Here is a 16,769-nt window from a genome sequence, read left to right on the forward strand (position 1 = left end):
GGTATGTGCAGAAAAAAGAACTCTTTCATCCACTGCTGTGGGAATGCTGTTTAGTTCAGCTCTGCAGAAAGTCCTCAGTAAACTTAGAATTGAGCTGCCATATAACCCAGCAATTTCACTTTTCGCTATCAACTCCCAGAACTTAAAACCATGTATTCATCAAAATGATGTATACACACTATTATTTACTGCTGTACTTAGTACAATAGCTAAAAATAAGGAATCAACCTAATTACTATGACAGATGAGTGTATTATGAAGATATGGTATTGGTATATATATGGATATGGATATGGATATATGGATAGTATTACACAATGGAATATTATGCAGCTTCAAGGAATTGAAGAATCCATGCCATTTTCTGCAACCTAGTTGGAATTGGAAATATTATGTTGTGTGAACTAAGTCAGAAGATGAAAATACAGGATGATCTCAGTTATCTGTGGTATATAGAATAAATGAATGAGGAAATGTAATATAGTAAAGGGGAATGCCTAAGTTACCCTTGACTCCAGGCGGAGAAAGAAAGAAATCAAGGGGGAAGAAGGAAGATGAGAAAGGGAAATAGTAGTAGAGCAGGGATTAGGTTTCTGATTATATTGGTAATGTGGGAGAGTGGCATACCTCTATATCCAACGTATAGCCTCAACAACATTGAAAACATGAGATCTAAGGTGGAGTCATCAAACTTTGTAATATGTCCATCAAGCTGATAGGTAGAGGTTATGGCTGGGGGTGAGTAGGAATAGAGTATGAGCACCATAAAGTAAAGTTGACTCTGGTGGTTGATTGTGTTCTAATATTCTATGCCTAAAACTAAATCTATCAATAACTTTGTAAATCACAGTCACTTAATTAAATAAAAATTACTTTAAAAACTAAAAAGACACCATTCCATGCATAAGGCGAGTCTTGAGGAAAATAAAAAAGAGGAGTCAACAGAGGCGAGTCCAGAAAAAAAAATCATGAAACTTAACTCATACAATTAAATGCTTCAGCTATTGTGCCTTCCCCAAATAACTCTGCCAGATGTACAAAGTTTTCCTCTTCACCCCCTCTCTCACCCAAATCATACCCATCTGTTCGATTCTTCCAGTTTCTCTTCTCTATCACATGACAGAGATCCCTCAGGCCTTACACATCACTAAAGCATCATTAAATAATGAGGAGGGGATGCATGATAAAGATGTGCTGATTTTAATACTCTGAACATCTAAAGAATTAAGGAAAACTACACTTGGTAATAGAAAGCAGCAAGTAAACCACTAACAGACCCAAATCAATGGTACTACTTAAGAGGAGATGGGCAATTAGTAAATTAATTAAAGCTCTCCTCACACTTCTATATGCAAAAGCTGATCATTTGCTTGGTTTAAATAATGTGTTTTATCTTAATTGAAGTCATTAGTACCTCAAGAAAATGTCTTAAAATTCCCCCAAGTACGCTTGAATGGACTCCCATTTTACCACACAGCTTCCAGTTCAGCTGATATTTCAACTGCTTCACTAATGGTGTTAAACAAGACAGAGCTTTTTATTCAAAGAAATTGGTTTTGTGATTGGAATCACTAACTAGTTGCCTCATAATATTTTCATTCAACATACACAAACCATACCAATGGCTTTTATAAGACATTCTGTGTCTTTCAGAGAAATTTTACTTACTATGGTTGCTGTGGACTATTGCTTATCTTTGTTGATACTGTACTTTCACATGGAAAAATAACTTTTCAAAGCTTTTCTCGACTTTTGAGGCCTTCAGTCATTCGCAATCTTCCCACCAGCTCTCACCAAGCTGTGCAATGTCTCATTCATTTGTGTTAGCACAAACCTCTCCAACTTTCTCTCCCTAACCTGTCTACATGGATCTCATTCCTTCAGGATGAAGCCATGCATGGCTTCTTTGTCAGAAAGAAGAATTTTTGAAGAAATGGAATAAGGTGATGGATGGAGAAGCAGCACGGCTTCCTTCCTGATGTCAAGAAAAAAAGTGATTGTGAAGTTTTACTATTTACTTCTAATTAAAATTTTCATTTCCCAAAGGGTTTCAGGCACTTAAAAGGTTTCTGTTAAAGTGTATGGAATGAGATTTTTTCAATAATTTTATTTAGCTTATTTTCTACCTTCAATCCTTCCAGACCACTGGTATTGAAGTACACAAGCAACCATGAGAAGAGGACAAGTTCAAAGAAGATTAAGCCTAAGTATAAGCCCTACAAATCCTTGAGGCATTACTGTGGATTTAACCATTGTAGACATATTTCAAGAGACCTGTCCAGCTTGCTCTCCTTTGACTAAGAGGCAACTCTCCATTTCCTGATGAAAAGGCCCTTCTAGCCATGTTTATGCCATATGACCAAGCCCCCTTCACCATGGATGAAGAGCAAGAACCTGTCTCAAACTGCAGGATTCTTACTTTGCACTAGAATTGTCAATTTGATAATTTCAGGGACCAAAGTCAGGTAAATTGATTGTCCCAATAACTAGAACATCCAGGTACTGCCGAGTACCTGGAGGAGCAGAGATTATCTGCTAATAAAGAAGAGGGTGCGTAGATAAGAGATTCTGGGATCTTGAACAGACTGAGGCTGAGACAGAAAGATCCACTGCCCTGGCTTCTGATACCTCTCCAGTTCCTGAGGCCCACCTTGTTCCCTTGGCATCTCTAGGTAGGAGAGATCTAATAACTGTGGTGGACTTTATCAGTTAGGTTGTGAACACAGAATTTTTACTTTTCAATTAAGGTCTCTGCAGCCCCAGGTATTCTGCTTGTCATTATTGTCCTATTTACCCTGAAGACATTGACCTTTAATTCTATTATAAGTTCTAATATTTTCTCTGATTTGGTTAGTTGTGGTGTCCACAACCCCTGGACAAGTGTAAAAATTAATGACAAATGTCTTCTATCACATTCCCTATAAATCATCTTCTCAGGTTGGTTCAACCACAGAATACTGTGTAAGTTTCCTGTATCCATCAATAAATGGAGGAAAATCATTAAAAGTAAGCATTTATTATAACAGAAGAATAATCCTAAATATGTACTAAGAAGTAAAGGAAAAGTTCCTGAGGAATAGAACCTGTGGATGGACAAACGTGAGGTGGGGATAAAGATTTTCCACAGCTGAGGTCCTGAGTTTACTGGAAAGATTTTATGCAACCTAGTAGGTAGCTGAGAACACGGAGAGGTCTGGCACAGTGCCGGCCAACTCCTTTGGGCTAGGAGAAAAGATAACCCATATCTAGGGACAGGTAGGTGGGTTATGGCTGGTGGCAGGGATTGTGTGTCACAGATAAAGTCAAGGTGTGGTAGCCTGCTTGCTTGAAAGATGGTGCACATTTGAAAAATTATGGTGTCCAAGTCAAAAAATCACCTTCAGAGGGCAAAATTTGGGAGTGGCTATTGAGAGAGCCAGAGTGTTCCATGCCTATTTGTTGGTAAAACCTGGAATGTATGGGGAGAGGGGCAGTCAGGTGGTCACTGTAACAGAGATACAGTAGAGAGTCTTCATGGTTTGAGTGCCAGCTAAGGGGGAGTGCCACCACTGATGGTACTCTTACCCACACCCACACAACATTGATGGATTGAGCAACAGGCTGGGAGGGAGCAAAACACAAGAGAAGCAAAAGGAAGAAAAGCCAACTTTCTCCTGCAATGTCCCTACAGCTCCCTCTACCGACAAAGCTGAAAATCATGTGCACTAAATATTGTGCCACAAGGAATATGGCATAAGAAATGGCCATAAGGCAAGAGGGTCAAATTGGAGCTGAAGCATCATTGGATGAATGGATAGATGAACTGGCTGATGGATGGACATCAGATAAATAGAGAGAAAATGTCACAGTACATAGTATTAATCATTTCTCAGATTCTGGGTATCACAAAATATCATAGTATTTAAGTACACGACAAAAGGCTCTGTTATCTCATATTGTACAAGGTGTCTGCAAACCTCAATGGCCTTAGAAACAATATTTATCTACTAACTCTTAAACTTGCTGTAGATCAGAAATGTGAAAATGTCCTTTGAGGTTGAAATGGAGATAATGGCCAAGACTACAGAAATAAGGGGACTTGACTTGGGCAGGATGAGCTGCATCTACAGTTGATTTTTGGCTGGAGGATGCAGGCTCCCCTTCCTGCATACAAGAATATTCCGTGGTCATATTTGTGAGGGTTCTGCACAGGCCAGGCTTCCCCTAGAATGAGTGACCCAAAAAACTTGATTTCCAGAGAATGGCCCATCCATGCTCTTATGCACAGAACAGCCTAATATTCTGTAGAAGGACCTCATGGCAGCATGCATATGAAGGAATAAATGAGCATTGTCTTGTAGTTTTTTAGCTCAGACCCTGTTTTGGAGTTTTGGGTATTTCCACAGCTTAGGTTGCATATTTAGATAAATCTGCCTTATAAGCAAGGCAATTAAAGGCATGAAAATAGGATGAGATATTAGAAGATTTGACATCTTTCTGTAGAGAAAAGTAAGACCTACAAAGTGCAGAGGTCCTGACTTAAGTCAACCACCAGGATGTACTGAGAAGCCATGGAGCCTGACCTCTACTTCTAGGAGAGACCAAATTAAAGCATACTGTTGCTTGTCACACATACTGATCCCTGAGTCTTCCTCACATCCACTATATATAAAACTTTGTTGGAGATTCTGGACAGTACTAAGGGAAATCTATCATGTTCATGAAGCTCCCTGTAATACTTCTGATGGTGAGCAGTGAGTCTGGGAGTAATTTCTTCTGCATCCTATGACTATTACAGGAGACCAGGCTGCCCAGCATGGAATTGTATCAGATACATTCTGAGGCCTAGTGGATCCTGGATCTGAGGCTTGGGGCATACTCTCTTCCTCTCAGAAAGAATGTTTTCTGTTTGAATACAGATTGTCTTACTGGATCATTATCCCTACATTGGGATGTGGCTGCAGGATGCTGCATCACCATAGTTATCCTAATCACATGATCTCTTGATTCTGTTGATATATGACTGAGTAGGATAAACATCTGCATGCTTCAGAAATAGGAAGAACCTCAAATGCTCCTTCAAAAGGTGCCTGCAACTGTTCCCATACAACTTTGCAATTCCTCAATATGACACCAAAATTGCTTGAAGCCACCAGATGCTCAAAGTTTCGAAATCCCAACCATCCCCTTGACCAGAGTAGGAACAAAGCTCCTTTAGGAAAGGAGTGTGGGCCTAACTATAAACATAATATCTTGCTCTCTGACCTTCAACATGAAAATTTTAGCTAAATATATTCACCAAATAACCTATTTTCCTACTTTTATAAGACAAAGTAAAAAACTAACTCTATTTTACCAGGGAAAATACATTATTTTAAAGAATGGTATATATATACTTTTTATCTCCTAAAATATGAAAAAAGTCCATTTTACTTTGATATTTTCTTCTGCAATAATGACTAGTCTCAGCCTAGGCTTGCATCTTTATTATTGGAAACTGCCCCTAAGTTCTTGTTTTGACTGCCTAAATTATGATTAAATTCTTTCTGCTTATTTTTTTTTAATTTGTTTTGGGGCCCAAGAGCACTCACAGTTATTCCTGGCTCTGTGCTCAGAAATCACTCCTGGCAGGCTTGGGGACCATTTGAAATGCTGGGAATAGTTGAGCTGCATGCAAGGCAAATGCCCTACCTGCTGTGCTAACACTTCAGCCACTGATTTCGTTCTGTATAGAGTTAATAGGAAAATAATAAGTAGGGCAACAATGTTAATGAAGATGAAAAATAAACAACAGCAATTCACCTTATTGCGGATTAGGCACAATCCAAAGGCTTTCATGCCTTATCTTTTTTTTTTTTTTTTCAAAACTATTATCAGGTAGGTATTTTGATTTTTTTTTTTTTTTTTTTTGGTTTTTCGTTCTGGGGTCACATCAAGCAGCTTTCAGGGGTTATTCATGGCTCTGCACTCAGAAATCACCCCTGGCAGGCTCAGGGGACCATATAGGATGCCGGGATTCAAACTACCATCTATCTGCATGCAAGGCAAAGACCCTACCTTTGTGCTATCTCTCCAGCCCCAGTCTTTTGAAACTTATTTAAAATAAGGTAACTTATGCTCTGAGAAATTTAGAAATATGCCTGAAGACACATTGGAGATTGGGAATGGATGTAAGATTTTATCCACGTCCAACTAAGATAAGAAGCGGGCCGAGAGATAGCATGGAGGAAAGGCATTTGCCTTGCATGCAGAAGGACGATGGTTTGCATCCTGGCATCCCATATGGTCCCCCAAGCCTGCCAGGAGCAATTTCTGATCGAAGAGTCAGGAGTAACCCCTGAGCACTGCCAGGTGTGACCCAAAAACCAAAAAAAAAGTGTGGGTTTCTGATCACTGTGTTCTAGTGCCTGTCAATATTCATTTTTCTCAGAATTTACAAGTGACAATAAAGAGAAAATTGTATTTTAGGGAGATCTCATTTTGCATTCCAATTCTGCCCATTTTAAGAGCAAAATTTGTAACTGTTTAATCTCTCTCTACTCACAAATAAGTATGATAATTCCTCCCTTATGGAATTATCACAGGATTAAATAAGTAAACACACAGTGCTGGCACATAGTTTTGAATAAACAGTAGCTCTGGTGATTGTTACACCTTCACTGGCTTCATCAGAGTTTTCATACCATGCAAAGTTACTCTTCATTCGTCTAGCCAATTCTACCCCCAACAAAGCAATGTCAAGTTCTGGAAACTGCTATGCCCTAATGTGTAGGCAACAACAGGGGAGTCTGACAGAAAGAACAGGAAAGCGGGACTAATTTGAGAAGCAGCATGCCCAAAATAGTCAGAGGATATTCCAAGCATGACATCCTTCCTGAGATCCTATTTTGTACACCTTCCATTTTCATAAGGGGTCATTTCTCTCCTGATAATAATATCAGCTGCTTCTCTGAAAGCCAACAGCCCATATTTCTGTCAAATGAAAAGAACTCTTTCCCCATCATGGTGCCCACCCCATCTCCTTCACGTCTGCTTTTATCTCTTTCATTCAAACTGCTGCATTCCAGAAATTACTGGCTCGTTCCAGAAATTATTGGCTCAGACACCTGGCTGTGCAGGAATTTCAGGGTAGGAGGATTTGGAATCCATCTCAGCTGTCACATGGTGATACCTTTCAGCTGTCCCTGCTTTTCATTTCATTTCATTTTTCATTTCTTTTCATTTCCAGAAATTCATTCTGACGCCTTCGACAGAACCAGGTGTGACAACATCTCTCCTGCTGGGTTGCTTCTGTTCTGGGAATATCTCAGATTATGACCAGTGCTAAAGAACTAACCCCCAAAGCACAGAAGCAGTTTCTTAAGCCAAAGTTAACAACAATAAAATAATGAGACCCACATTTTAACAACCAAACTTTAAAAGGTGCATGTTATGCTAGCAGGCTGGGCCAAGGAGTACTGGGCCATGGATGTACTCTGGGAACATGGATAGGGAGAAGTTGACATTGGTGGTGGGTTTGGTCCTGAAACATTGTATGTCTAAAACCCAAATAATAACTTTGTAAATCACAATGGTTTAAAGAAAAACATTTTAATTGATAAAGCTTCTGTGATTAACAAAACTGTTAATGATGGTTTCCAGTGTTTGTAATCCCAACACCATCACCAGTGTTCCCTCCTCCATCTCTCAAGGATATCAATGCTTCTTCTCCCTTTCCAGCCCTTTCCTCACCTTGCCAAACTCAATTGTGTAGATCAGTTCTCCCGCTGTGTGGCCTTTGGCCCTCTGTTGCTACTTTACTTGTATCTTTAAGTCCCATCTATGAAAGGGATCATTCTCTATCTCTCCCTTTCCTTTGGACTGACTTCATTTATTTGGTATGCTATCCTCTAGTTTTATAAATGTGTGGCAAGTTGCAAAAAGAATGCTTTTGTTCTTTCTTCTAGCTGTATAGTATTCCATTGTTTATAACCACAGCTTCTTCATTCATTCATCTGTACTTGAATACTTAGGTTGCTCCCATATCTTGGCCAAGGCACATCATCTGCACAGGGCACAGTTACATCTTCATTGAATTAATCAGGGAAACAGCCCTCAATATCCTGGTCACTGTTCAATGTAAGAAAGGTTCAGACCTCAGTTGGATAACCAGGAGGGAACACCTCAGTCCATTACCCTCGCCAGTTTTTCTGTCTTCCCATGTTTATCATCTACTTTTGAGACAAAATTCTGTCTGCTCAGAAAAGAAAAAGGCAGAGCGGGGGCTGGGTTCTACTTTCTTTTGATCATTTCTTTCACCATTAATTCCTACTATCTCAAATCTAGATCAAATATGGATGGGGAATTTGCTGGTATCACAAATAGTCACTAAGACAGAAGATAAAATCAAGTATCCACTTCCTAGGGCTAGGATGGAAGGGGAGGAAGAGGAGCTCTCTTGAGCTTTAGAGGAAACCAAGCAGGATGCAGGCTGAACTCTCTGGCCTCCTTCCCTGTCTGTATAAACCTCATTCTAAATAAATGCAAGGGGCAACACTTCACCAGCATGTGAGTTTGCCTGAAGAAGGGATTTTGTTCTGGGAAAAAATATGTGTGGGTCACTTTGAAACAAAAGTGCTGAAAAAAGATGGAGCAAATTTTTCACAAGTGCTCACAGTCATTCTACAATTTTCTAACACTCCATAATCTATGTCAGAATCTTGGGGGAGGGATTAGGAAACAATTCCTAAATGCAATAAAATGTGAGACTCATCAAGAAAAATTATTTCACTAACTTAGGTGAAAAATTTTTGTACAAAAAAATGTTCTCAAAGATGACAACATCCTGATCCTAAGAACTATGATGTATAAGTAAAAGGTAATGAAAACTCAAGATACCAATGGTGCTGCTTTTATACTGACATCAAAACAAGGAAACTGTCCCAAATTTTCCAGTAAAATCACAACGATCTTCTTTTGTCATCAGTGTCATTATTGGGTAAGGCAAGAAAGATCCCTTGTGTATAAGACTTAGGGAGAGTTTCACAGTCAGAGCTTGACATGTGTAAGGATTGGTCTAGTCTTAGAGTATCATCTTCTAGATCATAGAACAGAAATTGGATCTTCAGTAGATATCAGAAAACTAGCCAAAGATCCAGAAAAATTGTATAAAGAGAATTGATATAAAAGAAAACCTAGCAATATTACTTAGAAATAGAAAATTACCCCATCAAAGGATAACATTTGTTTATGCATATCAGCACCTCTTACCAATAACCCCTTTCAAAGTACCCATGTACTCAAAGAGATGAAAGACTTCATGACCTTGCCAAGAGCCAAGGCAGGATTGGTGAACTTCAAGGGTGTTCCTTCCTGCCTGTCACTGTGGATCTGAGAAGAAAAGTGACCACACCTTCAAGAAATCTTTCTTTCACTGGGATCCAAAATCACCACAGAGCAGAGGGAGAAGGAAGACAGGAGGCAGAGAAAGCATTGTCACTGTGGAGCTGGTCACAGGAAAATGGGCAGCTTTAAGAAATTGCAAAAGCTCATTATTTTTTACATACCCCAGAAGAACTTCAGCCCTGCATATACCTCAATTTTAATCCCGGGAGGCCTGTCTTAGACACCCAACCTACTGAACAGCAACCTAATACAATGGCCACATAATACAATTCTAGCCACTAAGCTTGAGGTGGTTTGTATATCAGCAATAGGAACTAGATCATTGTCTGTAGTCAATTATATTGCTAGATGTGGTTCTTAAAACACAGAAAGATAACATGGTTTCTGGAAGGCATGACACTTAAAAGATGTGGGAGATCGAGCACCCCACATATCAAAGGAACTCTGAATGAATTTTCCACTGCCTGTCTGATTCAAGGCACAAAAGTTTGCATAGCCCCGAACCAACAGAAAACTCTGCAAATAAATTTAGCTCAGCACAAAGAATCTGGCTTAACCAGATGCCTTAACCTTTCCATGGAACCTGGTTTTGTAACTGTTCTCAAGTATGTAGTTATTGATATGTTTTTGTAAAGTTTAAATTATGATCCTTATTGCTTGCACAAAAGATAGATCTAAATGGAAAATAGGCTAAACAAATAATTGTATTTGCGTAAATATCATTTAGCTATTTGTTTAAGAATTTGCTTCCCCTCCCCCCATCATGCCAGGTTCCTCTTTATCCTTCCCGCCATCAAAATGTGTTTATGCTCCCATTGGTTAAAATTGTTGTACTTGTACAAATCTGATTGGTTTATGTTTCAATCCTATGTTACTAAAATAGGCCCTGGATTGAGCTATTATGAAAGGGGCCCTTGGGCTACTGTGAAGGTTGGAAGCGCTCAGGCCATGGGGGTACTGTTGGAAAGTTGTGTGCAGAAATAATGTTAACTGTATATTAACTTCTGATCTTCAATAAAAATAAGCTATTATAAAAAAAAAGGAAAAGAAAAAAAATATATGTACATACACATATATGTGTATATATATGTGTGTATATATATACTTATACAGAGAGAAAAGAAAATATCTCACTCAGATGCAGCAGGGCAGGAGGAAATTAGGGAAAGTGGTGGCAGAAAACATACACTGGTGAATGGTGTTGTGCATTGTATAACTGAAATTCAATCATGCATACTTTGCAACTGTAAAAAAATACTCCTGACTGTATTGTGAACAACCTGTATTATGGTCTTTAAATAAAGCAATTTAAAATGTAAAAAAAAAAAAAGTGTATTATTAAAATATTTTTACCTCCTAAAAAAAAAAAAAAAAAAAAAAAAGACTCCCAGGGACTAAGGAGCTGAAACAAAGGGGCACATGTTTTGTTTGCTAGAGCTCCTAGTTTAGGTGGAATTACATAGTCCCTAAACAATGCTGGGGACTTCGATAGACCCTAGATCAACACAATTTAAAGACAATTTCATCAGTTTAGAATTAGGTCATATTTCTGGGGGCAGTAGGGTGGCTCAGTGGTAGGGCATTTGCCTTGCACGTGGCTGACCCAGGAGGGACCTTGGGTTAATCCCCAGCATCCCATAAGAGCGATTTCTGAGGACATAGTCAGGAGTAATCCCTGAGTGTCACCGGGTGTGGCACAGAAAAACAAACAAATGAACAAAAAACAACAACAACAAAAAAGATTTTGGTCATATTACTAGGTTTCCTTTTATATCAATTCTTTTTACACAATTTTGCTGGATCTTTGGTTAGCTCCCTGATTTCCACTGAAGATCCAGGCTCAATTAGAAGATGATACTCAAAGAGCAGAATAATACTTACACATGTCCAGCTCTGACTGTGAGACTCTCCCTAAATCTTAAACACAAGGAACCTTTCTGCCTTACTCAATAAAGATACTTACGACAAAAGACTAACATATCTCCTCAGTCCAGGAAATGCTTGTAAAGTATATAACATTCCAAAGACTACTACAAAGCCAGACAAAAAGGGTCTACAATTTCTAACCATTTCTTACAGTCTCCCCTACTCTCAATGGGCATGGTAGATTATGTCACTAGGCCATGGTTGAAAAAAGAGAAGTCAAAACCCCATGTCTCAGTTGTGACTCTGCTATATGCAAATCACATGCAAATATAATCACCCTCCTCCACAGGGGCCACTCTTTCTTTGTTTTCTCTGGCTTCTTAAGCAAATCCAGTTTGGAAAGTAAAAACGGAAAATTACCCCCTGGTAGGATAACATTTGTTTATGCATGTATATGTATCTCTACCAATAACCCCTTCCAAAGTACCCAGATACTCAAAGTGCTGAAAGAGTCCATGACCTTGGGACCCTAGTGATAACACAGCAGTAAGGCATTTGCCTTGCACACGGCCTATACAGGATGGATGCTGGTTCAAATCCCGGCATCCCATATGTTCCCCCACGCCTGCCAGGAGTTGACTTCTGAGTGCAGAGCCAGAAGTAACCCCTAGGTGCCGTTGGGTGTAACCCTCCTCCCTCCAAAAATAGACTCCATGACCTTGCCAAGAGCCAAGGCAGGATTGGTGAAATTCAAGGATGTTTCTTCCTGTCTGTCAATGTGAATCTGAGAAGGCAAATGACCACACCTTCAAGAAATCTTTGTTGGGTCTTTTTACTTCTGCTAAAAAGTCCTCAGAGAGAGTTTAACTCCTTTACTATACCTCCAACTCAATAAATGTATCTGCAAGAGGAAGTAAGAGCAAGAGCAAAATTGATGAGTCCTGGCTCAGGGGAAAATATACCAAAATAATTGTCATAGCAAAATTTAGACAGAGCAGCCAAAATGCAAGACCACAACTGATTAAATAGACCATGACTGAATGAATTTAGACAAGCTATCTTACTTCAGGACTGGCCCCATATTGTCACCCACAGATATTATTTTAGAGCAAAATGACAAACAGGAAGAAGACCACCAAGAAAGAAGGTGGTGGGTTACATTTATTCTCAGAATAAAATAAGACTGCAAGGAATCTTGAAAGCTGGCTCTCCCCACAAACATTTATTAACTTAACAAAACAGAGACTTCACACATTCACCAATAATTTTAGGGGTCTTTGGTGTGGCTCAGCTGGTTCAGATGTGGAAACCCCTGGGTTCAACCCCTAGCACCATATTTTAAAGAAAAATACAAAAATTTCCATCTTTAGGTGAATTTGTAGGCCAACATTTCCATCCTGGTGTGGCAGTAGCAAGCTTACCTCAGCAGGAAAGAACCAGAAGAAAAGGTTGCTATTGTAGGTCTGGTTGACTGTGAGGTACCCTGCATAACTCTTCACATTCGATCCTGGGAAAGGAGCAACCAAACTCATACGTCTCCCTAGTGGGGTAAAAATCATCAGCCAAGAGTTAGAGAAAACACATGACATAAATCACCTTCATCTCAGGCCAAGACTACCAGGGTCAAGTCTGAGGCAAAGGGTCCATCAGCATGACCCTTTTCAAAGTGGTTCCAGGTGGCCTTGGCCAATTCCACCTATGGAACATTCACCACTGAGGCAAGATAAAGAGCTTTGAAAACATCTGTGTTGGGGTCATATCTGTCAGTGCAAAGGAGTCTGGGGTCATTCCCAGATTAGTTGGGGCTAATGGATACCCACTTAGGAGCTGTAGAAGTCACCCAGTGTAGCCTGGCTGTGATATAGCTCACCTATGTTACTCTCAGTAGTATTGGGGACACAAGACTCACAATGGCAGTGCTCTGTAACCACAGGGATCCACCCAAGATGTTTGGAAACCTTGATATCCTCAGTGCTGGAAATCATACTAAGGGCCTTATGAGTGCTAGGCATGCTATCTACCACTTGAACCATCTGTATGCTCTTTCTCTCCCCAAATTTATATTTTTAGTTCTAAGATTTGCTTTTAAAGAGTATCAAAAATCACTTGACTTCATCTCCACTCTACAGTAAGCAAAGGCCATTAGAAGACTAGGTCCAGATAAAGTTACCACCCCAAAAGGGTGATGAGAGGCAAAAGAACAATATAGCCAAGAAGCCCCCATGCTTACAGAGTTCTGAGACATTCCCATCACCATTGCCATTGTTATGAAGCAGAAGGTTTTCTACAATGTCCCTTCCAGGAACAAGGGTAGCAGGGAGGAAGGAAAGGGTGAGAAAGGAGGCTGACAGTAGGGCAAGGGTGACTTCCTGGCTATCTGGACAGAGACAAATAGAACAACAGGATTTCTGTCTATGGCAGAGGACTTAGCTTTCTTGTGGCAGCCCAGGGCAGCATGAGATGGGCCAGGCCTCAGGCAGCCAAAGCCCCTCAGGAGTAAACAGTGCCAATAAAAGACATTATTGTAATAAAACCCAGAGACAATAGAGATGAGGGCTGCAAGGACCAGCCCACTCTATGAAGCATACCACAGAGAGTGGTAAGTTCAGTTAGAGAAATAACTACACTGACAAGTATCATGACAATGATAGTAAGTTAGAGAAAGAGATGTCTGTCTCGAATATAGGCAAGGGATGGGGGAGGAAGGATATGGAGGGCATTGGTGGTGAAAATGTTGCACTGGTGAAGGAGGATGTTTTTATAACTAAAACCCAACTACAAACATGTTTGTTATCATGGTGCTTAAATAAAGATTAAAAAAAAAAAAAGAATTCCCACTTCAGTGATCTCTAGGCCAATCTGAGCAAGAATCACACTGACCCCATTTGATAGCTTAGAAAAATAAAAGGCAAAGAGGTTCAGGGTGTCCCACAGTCCCACCATTAGTGAGGGATGTCTGGGATGTATTTATTTTGTTTGGGTTTAGAGACACATCTGATGATGCTGAGGACTTACTCCTGGCTCTGCACTCCAGGTGGACTAGTACTCCTGGTGGGCTAGGGAAACCTTACAAGATGCCAGGATCAACCCTGGGCCAGCTACATGCAAAACAAGTGCCCTATCTGCTGTATTATCCCTCTGGTCTTGTGATGGCTGGGATTGAAACCGGGCAGCAGAGTTGGTATCTATCCTGCCTTGCCCTGCACTCAGAGAGCAGAGGGAAAGTATATGTCCCAAAAGAATCTATTTTTTCCAACTGTGTTGCATGATCCTTTATTTGGGAGGGAGTTTCTAGCAATACTCAGGAACCCATTGGCAACTCTAGGTGCTGCCTGGCCAATCTGTGGGCCCAGGAGTGCTGCCAAAGCTAAAGTGGGGAAGGGAACTTTGAGCCTTACACATGCCAAGCATGCACCCCTGAGTCCTGTCTCTCTCCCCTTGTCTCTGTGTGATACTTTAGTAGTGGATATGAGTCATTAAAGATCTTTACGGGGCCCGAGAGATAGCACAGTGGATAGGGTGTGTACCTTACACACAGACAGCCTGGATTTGATCCCTCATATCCCATATGGTCCTCTATCACCACCAGGAGTAATTGCTGAGCACAGATAAAGGAATAACTCCTGAGCACAGAATAAGGAGTACATCAAGTTTAGGCCTCCAAAATTAAAAATGATAACAACAATAATAAAAGCAAAACAACAACAAAAATACCTACCCAAGCCAACAGAATTTACAATACTTAGAACATGTCAATGCAGGTGGCTCTAGAGCAGTGGTCCTCAAACTTTTTAAACAGGGGGCCAGTTCACTCTCCCTAAGACCATTGGAGGGCAAGACTATAGTAAAAACAAAAACTGTGAACAAATTCCTTTGCACACTGCATATATCTTATTTTGAAGTGAAGAAACAAAACGAAAACAAATACAATATGTGACCATAGACTATGTGGCCATAGTCTGAGGATCACTGTTCCAGAGTAAAGAGTTCACCACTGAGGGTAGACATGATCATCAGGGATGGGGAACATATATGGTATGGGAAATCGTGGCAATTGATTTATTCTACTCATTTTCCTCTGTTCATATAATTGCTCTAAAAGATTATTTCTGTTAACACGTTTAACTGTTTCTTTTGGGTCCACACCCTGAAATGCTTAGGGATTTTTCTTGGCTTTGTGCTCAGAGATCACTACTGGTGGAGCTTGGGGGACCATCTGGGCTACCAGAGATTGAACCCAGGTTAGTTGCTTACAAGGTAAACATCATGCCTGCCATGACATTCCTCCAGCCCTCCAGTTCAACTTCTTATAAACTTTTGGTTTTGAAGTTTTCTTGATTTGGTTTAGTTTTTTGATCACTTAGGACTTAGGGCTTATATCTGCCTTTGTGCTCAAGGATCATTCCTGGTGGGTTCAGTGGACCATATGGAGCGCTAGGGAAAACCTAGATTGGCCAAATGCAAGGCCTTGGCCAGTTTACTGTCACTGTGGTCCCTCCTTTTAACTTTCAAAATAATTAGTCAATCAAGGAAAGCTTTCAGTCTGAGACTATTTGACCTGGAAACTGGTGACAGGCATAAGTTGCTAAGAAAACTCGATCCTTTACTCATGCCAACTAAAGATGCCTTGGCTGACTGGTGCTATGTCCTGAACATCTTGAGGGTCTGACTTTCACAGCTCTTTTCCATTCAAGCAATCAGTGAGTGGGGTGTCACAGTGAGAATATTAATCATCCAGGATGCAGGGAATGGCTCAGGCCCAGGACCCGAAGCGGGTTTGTTAACTTTTCCCTGCATGCAACTGCTTTGGGGACTATGGGAGACTTATGGGATTATCTACCTCCTGAAGGAAAGTAAGTCTCTAGTTCCTCATCTCTTAAACAGTGGATTGCATTCCCCCATGAAGATCACATAACTGAATTGTACGGGTCATGAAAAAAATGGGTAAGTGTTAGAAATTTCTGAATATGCAATGATCAAAAAACAAGTCAAATTCCAAAGTTTCTGAATCCTAGGTGTTTGTACTAGCAATCATCCACATGACATTTCTCAAGAGAGACAAGGGTCAAGAAGGGGGAAAGTTTAAGGAACCCCAATGTAGGCCCCAGATGTGGGTTGTATCTATCAGGTATTACCTAACTAAATATGAGGTTCATAACTTCTTTATCTCCTCCATCTCTTCTCTATTTTCTCTCTTCCTCTTTCTTCTCCTGATCCTCCTCCTCCTCCTTCTCTTCCTCTTTCTGTTCCTCTTCCTCCTCCTCCTTTCTCCTCCAGCTCTTCTTTTACTTCACTTTTGGTATATGCCTGGGGGAGCTCAGAGATAATACTAGCTCTGCACTCAGGGATCACTCTTGGCAGGATTTGGGGGGGTCATTTGACAAGTACTCTACTGGCTGAACTTTCACTCCAGCATCACAAAATATCTTAAGTATTTGTTTTAAATAATTTTTTATTTATTTAATCATTAAAAGTTTGTAGTATTTGCAGATCATTATAAAAATTCCTCTGCTGTAAAGAGGTTATGAGTGAGAAAGCTT

The 16,769-nt window shown here is 40.2% G+C and overlaps 1 protein-coding gene across 1 annotated transcript in view; it reads right to left on the minus strand.

Annotated features, from left to right (window-relative positions):
• The window catches only part of CPVL (carboxypeptidase vitellogenic like), a 144,001-nt gene that overhangs the window by 115,934 nt on the left and 11,298 nt on the right, over positions 1 to 16,769 (minus strand). Inside the window, exon 2 of the mRNA XM_049781885.1 lies at positions 12,651 to 12,765. Coding sequence (XP_049637842.1) covers positions 12,651 to 12,765 — 115 coding nt within the window. The remainder of the gene's footprint in view (positions 1 to 12,650; positions 12,766 to 16,769) is intronic.

This window comes from Suncus etruscus, chromosome 10 (assembly GCF_024139225.1).
Source record: "Suncus etruscus isolate mSunEtr1 chromosome 10, mSunEtr1.pri.cur, whole genome shotgun sequence".
NCBI classification, from domain to species: Eukaryota; Metazoa; Chordata; class Mammalia; order Eulipotyphla; family Soricidae; genus Suncus; species Suncus etruscus.